The sequence below is a fragment of the Austrofundulus limnaeus genome, unplaced genomic scaffold, assembly GCF_001266775.1.
Source record: "Austrofundulus limnaeus strain Quisiro unplaced genomic scaffold, Austrofundulus_limnaeus-1.0 Scaffold85, whole genome shotgun sequence".
Classification (NCBI taxonomy): domain Eukaryota; kingdom Metazoa; phylum Chordata; class Actinopteri; order Cyprinodontiformes; family Rivulidae; genus Austrofundulus; species Austrofundulus limnaeus.
Genome location: NW_013952487.1, coordinates 843,041 through 850,121, shown reverse-complemented (window position 1 = coordinate 850,121; position 7,081 = coordinate 843,041). Strand labels below are relative to the sequence as shown.

Genomic DNA, 7,081 nt, shown 5'->3' with positions numbered 1-7,081 from the left:
GATTGTCAAAAAGCCTGTGTTTTTAGGGTTACTAACAGAGTTTGTGTACTTAGACCAGTAATATTTGGGGTCACAAGTTTTTGCCATGGATATTTTGTGGGTCAGAAGATAAAAAGTTTGGGAACCACTGGKTTAAGAAACTCAAGCGGAGAAACCAGCACCCATGACCATATCTCAGCTTTTAGGACTGAAAMATAGTTTGTATCAGTTTAAATGTCTTCTTTGTTCACCACAGATAAACCACATTTTTCCATTTAAGAACTCACCACTTCACTTTATTGTATTTTTATGCTGAAGTCTTTACAGCTGGTGAATTTGTAGCCAAGTGGTTCTACGTGTCAAAACATCAGGTAGTTTCTGAGAGTTACCAGGTTCTGTAAAATAATACAGCAATGTACTGACATTAGACATTTTAATTTGTACTTTTGAATACTTAAATACTTTCAAAAGTATGCACTTCAGTACTTTAACTTGAGTAGATTTTTGACCAAGTAACTTTTACTTGTAGTTGAGWAAGATTTGACCATGAGTATCAGTACTTYTACTCAAGTAYTAGAGTTGAGTACTTTGTCCACCACTGGTTTTAATGTAACAAGCTCTGTGAAATCTCTCTGGGTGTTTCTTTTATTCTCGGGGGAGGGATCCTGGACCCAYGGCTGTCCCACATACAGCAAAAGGTGTTCTAAAGGTTATCGGCCTCTTAAAGCAGACTGAGGAATAAATTCACATTTCTAAGACATGTTTTAATTAAATGTGTAAGGAGATGAATAAATAAAACAATAGCAAAGTGTTTTCTCAACAACAGTCCARTAAAATGTACATACAGGAATACATTTTGTGCAAAAACATGGATTTAAAAGACAGAATAAGCTGATAACTTCAAGGCACATTTATATACTGTTTTGCTGAAACATATTGTTGCTAAAAATAAAAGTAAATGGTTCMTAAGGGGGTTAAAAATACAGAGGTTGTGCTTATTTTTTTTACAGCTCGCTGTGTGTCACCCACCGTCTGCTAAAAATAATGATGGTCCCTTTTGCTGTGATGATGTATTAAAGTGGAGATGCAGGTGGAAGCTCTGAGGCCTGACACTTTGAGTGTTTAATGAGTGTGACCTTTAAATTTTCCTCTAAAACCAGAAAAAAAAACAGTTTGCATATGATCCAACATTTTGGCAGGGATCTGCAGCGTGTGTGCAGAGAGGACTGCACAAACAGGGAAAAATAAAAAATAAACTATGCCCCACGGTGGTGAGAATYACACTCATTTCTGCCTCTCAGGTTTCCTTCAGAAGCTCCAGTGAGGATTATGGATCTGTTATGGTCGCAACTGCACAAAATAACATTTCACCGTTACAGTAAAACAAGCCGCTGTTAATTTTTATGAGTGTTTGTGCACRAAACTGAAACGGCACAACTCCGAAAAGCAACAACTTATAAATCCAACATGGTTCTATAAAAGAGTTGGTCCTTGCAGCTGTATAAAGAACATTATTAAGACTGTACAGAGTTCAGGAAAGTGAGGGCAGCTTCAGTAGAAATCCTCCTGAYGGTCTCTAAACCATCATGAATGGCAAAAATCTGCGTCCTGAACGTTGTTCTTGCAGTAAACTGTGCTGTTGTTCCCTGCGGGGCGGTCTCTGAAGCCGATGCCCCCATTAGGGGTGTAAATAGGCTGAATGTGAAAATCCCCCTTGAGGAGCTGCTCGTTGTTGAGCGAAACTATCTGGAAGCCTGTTTCAGTCATTTCCAGGAGYGAGTTGTCCTTCTTGGTGCCCGCCTCGCAGTAGTCGTCTTTCCTGCGCCCCCGGTTGTATTTCCACTCCGAGCGGCTCTTCCTGTGCACGTGCCAACAGAAGACGCTGAGCAGGACCASCAGCACCACGATCACAGCCCCTCCGATCAGCCCGGCCAGCAGGAACGGTGAGTTGGACTCTCTCTGCGTGGTCTGCTCGGGTCCTGATCGCCTCCTGTTGTCATTGTCGGGGCTGAAAAAGGCGGCGGTGGTCACGGCCTCCGTACACACTGAGTCGTCTTTGGGCCTGTAGTTGTTGAAAGCATCCAAGGGAATGACGCAGATCCGATASGTGGACTTTGGTTCAAGATTAGCCAGTCGGATCCCCCGATGATCCCCACCCACTATCCTTTCTCTGACTGTGTCCCCGGTCAGACTGGGGCCCATCCTGGCCCAGGTCACCTTGTAAGCAGTGACTGGAAACAAAGCCACCCAGCGCACATGAATAGCTGACCCGTTTAAAATGGTGAAAGTGACCTGCAGAGGTTGTTTAGTCCTCATCCCCTCCTCCCGTGTTGTGTAGATGGGGTAGAGGGTGGGGAGTGTGGGGATGGGTCTTCTGGAGGAGGAGGAGGAGGATGAAACATGTCGAGTGACCAGAGGGGAGTCCGTGGAGGCCAAAAGAGACGGATCCAAAGCGGCATCGGTCCGAGAAGTGGGCTCTGAGCACTGGAGCAGGTCGGCGCTCAGCTCCCTGATCACCATGCCCCGGAACTTCTCAGGTTTATGGCACATGAACCCACGCACGTTCAGCGAGGCAGGCAGGGATTTGAGCCACGACACCACCCATTTGACGCCGCAGTCGCAGAGCCAGGGGTTGTTCCGGACCGTGAGCTGCCTGAGACTCACGAGGCCGTCGAAGACGCCCCGCGGCAGCAGCTGCAGCTGGTTGGTGGACAGATCCAGCCTCTCCAGCTTGTGCAAACCTGCGAACGCTCGCACGGGGATCTGGTTCATTTGATTTTCCTGAAAGCTTAACTTGACGAGCACCTCCCCGGGGAGGAACGGTGGAGGGTAGGTCAATGAGTTACGGGCCAGGGACAGCTCCCTCAGAGTGACCAAGTCCTGAAAGGTTCCGGGTGAGATCCCTTCGTCCGTCAGCAGGTTTCCGTCCAACAGCAGGCGCTCCAGCCGGGTGACGTTCTCAAACGCCTCCTCTGCGATGATCGCGATCCGGTTCTCATCCAATCTCAACTCTTTTAGATCATCGGGGAGTCCGATGGGCACACTGCTCAGGTGGTTTTTGGTGAGGAAGAGCATCTTTAGGCTCACRGCTTCACGGAAAGCCCCCTCCTCCACCCCAACGGTAGAGATGGAGTTATCGTCCAAATGCAGCTCCTCCAGCCAAAGAAGCTGAGCCAGAGCCGCCCTGGAGATGGTCTGAATGTTGTTCTCCTGCAGATGKAGAACTCGGACATTTTTGGGCAAGTTCACAGGAAACTCTTCTAGCTCGTTTCCATACAGATACACAGTTTCCACAGAGGCCACGTGGTGGAGCTCCAGGGGAAAGCCGGCGTTGTTGATCTGATTGTTGTGGAGGTAGAGGGTCTTGTARCCCTCACCGATCCCCAGAGGCACTGAGGTCAGGCTCCGCTCGTTGCAGTAAACAAACGTCCGATCACAGCGGCACTCTTTGGGACAGCTGGATGCTTGTGACRGCTGAAGATGAAGACCTAGCAGTAAAGGAATCCATACTTTCACCAAAGAGGTCCAGTCCTTASTCCATAAAYGCCACTGTATCCCCATTTCAAAGAAAATATAAAATCTGACAAAATAACAGCATGGGATAAGAATCTGTAGGGGTTAAAGCCACCACTGAGTCCAGTCCAGAACTGCACATGGTCCTCCGTAATCCTTCAGCGATTGTTTCTCCTGAGCTTCCAAATGCAAGGATGATCTCGCGGATGTTATTCCTTCATCCACCATCTTCCATTTCTGAGATGKTTGAAAAATGTCCATCCTAATGCCTCCCCTCTGTTCACAGAGCAGAACTCAAAACACCAGCACACCTGAGGGTCATCACGCATGGATCCGAGGCTGCTTCCACAGAAAATAAAACATCTCTTTGGCTTCATGTGCTGCAGGGAAAAAAAGAGAAATCACTTTTAGTTTCTTAAAATGTTTCTTTTCACCCTAAACATGGAAAATATAAATTATTTAAAATAATAATAATTAATAGTCAAGGTAAAATTGTGCAGACTTTTACCCTGATGATTAGAGACCACAGAGTTTCAAATATCCCTACTGTTTGGACATATTTACAAAGGTTRCTTTATGGGCAAGATAAGAGCGGAGACGTATCTCCAAAGTCAAATTCCTGCTGGGCATTTCTGCTGAAGTCGACTTTGCATTCCTTTCTGAGCAGGACTCATTAAGTTTGGTGTTGCAGGAGAAGAGGAGGACTGCAGGAAGGTGATGAACGCAGCCTGTCAGCAGAGATAAGATGAGACAAATTCCTTGCACAGGAACAAAACTAAGATCGATGTGGGCCTCTCGCAGCGAGGAAAGGTGCTGCTGTGCCTACAAGGTCAGAACATTTAAACAAAGTGGAGAGTTGTTTCATCACTGCATCCAGCAGCACCAAAAACACCGCAAAACTGAAGAAAAATTAGGAGGAAAACAAAAACAGTAGAACCATGAGAAGGATGTTATCCTGGTAATGAGCTCACACAGGAGGCTGGACAGAAGTGATGAAACGGGAGCAGTCTGTGGACAGATTGTATTGATTTCTGGCCAAGACAGCTCAATAGTTATGTAATGATCTGGGTGGGGGGTGTTGGGGGCAAATAAGCCATCAAACTGAGTCCAATTGTGATGACTGYGGTTCCGACCAGCGGGTCTCCAGYATCAGAGCTGCATCAGGAGGATCCCTGCGTCCTGCGCAGCGCAGCGCCCCAGTTTGAAGAATTGGATCACAATTCCTCACATTTCAAAGAAAATCTTGAACATTTTTATTTATTTCTTGTTAAAAAGGTAAACTACTAACAGCAAGATTTAATATTTCACTTTATTCTAAAGGTTAAGTTGTTTTTCTTCTTTAAATCCTAAAAAAAAACAATAGTTAGATGAAGAAAATACTTCATTATGAACCATTTCAAGCTGAGTTTTAATAAACGCATCACCTTCAGGTCAGCAGAAAGTCTCGCCGCTTCACACCGACYCAGTCTGCTCTCCTCCCCGGGCATAGCTGCGCTCACAGCCGGCACAGAGTCCGCATCCTGCCCGCAGCGTTCTGCCGCTGTGGAAGTGTGCCATCAGGCTGGGTGTGCATGGTTCTGACCCGGGTAATCTGCCGGGACCGTTCAGGTCAGCGGCGACATCAACCGCATCTCTCCCCGGCGCCCCTCCACACTCTCACACCGAGTTCCCTGCGCCTGTGGCCGGCCGCGTCGCTCCGGGGACTGCCGGTGAGGTTCCTCCGCTGCCTTCAGGGCAGGACCGGGGGCCACGGACCMGGGAGGGGGGCAGAGTCAAAGGCTGAGGAGTCCATACTCGGTGGAAACTACTGGAGGATGCCTGGTTCTGATTCGGATCCAGCTCCCGTTTCCAAGGGTCTGTGCCCACGCGCGCTCTCTGCGTGTCTGAGGCGCTCCTGCTTTGCTCACATCCCCCCTCCTCCTCCTCTTCCTCCTCCTCACTGTGTGTGTGTGTGTGTGTGTGTGTGTGTGTGTGTGTGTGTGTTCAAATCCCCTGAACTAATGACTGTCATCAGCAAAACCAGAAGAAAACAATAAAACAGCTAAAAATTGATCAGTGTCAGTCTGCAGGGGCGGTCTCAGGATCTTGTAAACCTGGGGGCTGCAGCCCCTAAAGCTTCAGRTTTTCACATGACAAATGTCTAATTTGTGTCGGGAGTGAGAATGTGTTGGTTAATTAGGAGCAGGCCCTCCACACAAGCAGAACAGACACTACACTTAGGGCAGAGATTCCCAGGACCTCCAGGGGTCCCTGAGCTGTAGCCTGGGGAGTCCTCAAAAATTACAATAACTTGTATTTGTTTTAACAAACATAAACCAAAAAATAATCATTATTGCCATGGCAATTAGGGGTTAATAATGCAGTAAATTATTTTTAAATCAGCAAGAGGTGAGTCCCTGAAAGTAGTTCACCGTTGTAAGGGGTCCCCAGAGCAGAACCCCTGGCTCAGGTCATCAAGTGTTCAGGGGGGGGGCACCAGAAAATATGGTCAAGAAGCCCCTTCTCCTGGCTGCCCAATGCTTGCAGGTAGGAGGATGTTTAACAATCGATAAAYAGCAGCCTTAGCTCCACTGGTTAACTCCTAATTGTGTTCAGATTGCAAGTTAGCTTAGGCTACTTGTGAGGTGTCGTCCTGAAGAACTTTTATAAAGTTCTTATTTCTAGCTCAATTTTATTATGCCACACACACACACACACACACACACACACACACACACACACACTTTATGCTGTGGTTCAAAATAAAGCTGAAGAAATTCAAATTTTGAATGTGGAAATTGAGAATTAAAAAAATATTTAAATAACTAACAGTGACATGGGCTAAATAGACATTATCCACTTCATGTTTTTCTACATACAGATTTATAAATGTATGCAGGCTGAGCAGCTGGATATGCTTGTGTGTGTGTGTGTTTGTATGTGTGTGTGTGTGTGTGTGTGTGTATACAGTGTGTATATATAAACACACACACACATGTATTTTATGCTGTGGTTCAAAATAAAGCTGAAGAAATTCAAATTTTGAATGTGGAAATTGAGAATTAAAAAATATTTAAATAACTAACAGTGACATAGGCTAAATAGACATTATGCACTTCATGTTTTTCTACACACAGATTTATAAATGTACGCAGCCTGAGCAGCTGGATATGCTTCAAATGAATTAAAAAAAAATTCAAGGATGTTTAATTTAAATATACAGTAWATGCAAACAAATATATATTTATAACCATGAGATACTTAACTATACAACACAGCCAACAATCACTGACCAAATATTAGTACAATTTTTATTTCTCCTTTTTGTCTGAAAAGCTGAAATACACCCATATATTGGGTGTAAAATAACTGAATAACTGTCCTGTCTGTCAACTTGACAAGGGCAACATTGAGCTGCACGGTGCACATCATAATATAAAAATATTATGATGTGCACCGTGCAGCTCAATCATTACATTACTGTCTGTCATTAACGAGTCAAACGATGTAGAGAAATTTTATTTTGTGCCTCATCAATCCTGCTCTGTAAAGGTAAAACAGAGTAAGAAATGTTGCCATACCAGTGATTTGCACATAAGCCTACATAAAT

The 7,081-nt window shown here is 45.3% G+C and overlaps 1 protein-coding gene across 1 annotated transcript; it reads right to left on the bottom strand.

Moving 5' to 3' along the window:
* Positions 1-722: 722 nt before the first annotated feature.
* Positions 723-5,388, bottom strand: si:dkey-87k14.1 (leucine-rich repeat transmembrane protein FLRT2). Its single transcript, XM_014011851.1, has 2 exons — positions 4,917-5,388; positions 723-3,872 (listed from the first exon to the last, which is right to left on the bottom strand). Exon 2 carries the CDS (start codon positions 3,538-3,540, stop codon positions 1,564-1,566), a length of 1,977 nt encoding a protein of 658 aa, XP_013867305.1. The 5' UTR covers positions 3,541-3,872; positions 4,917-5,388; the 3' UTR covers positions 723-1,563.
* Positions 5,389-7,081: the final 1,693 nt, after the last annotated feature.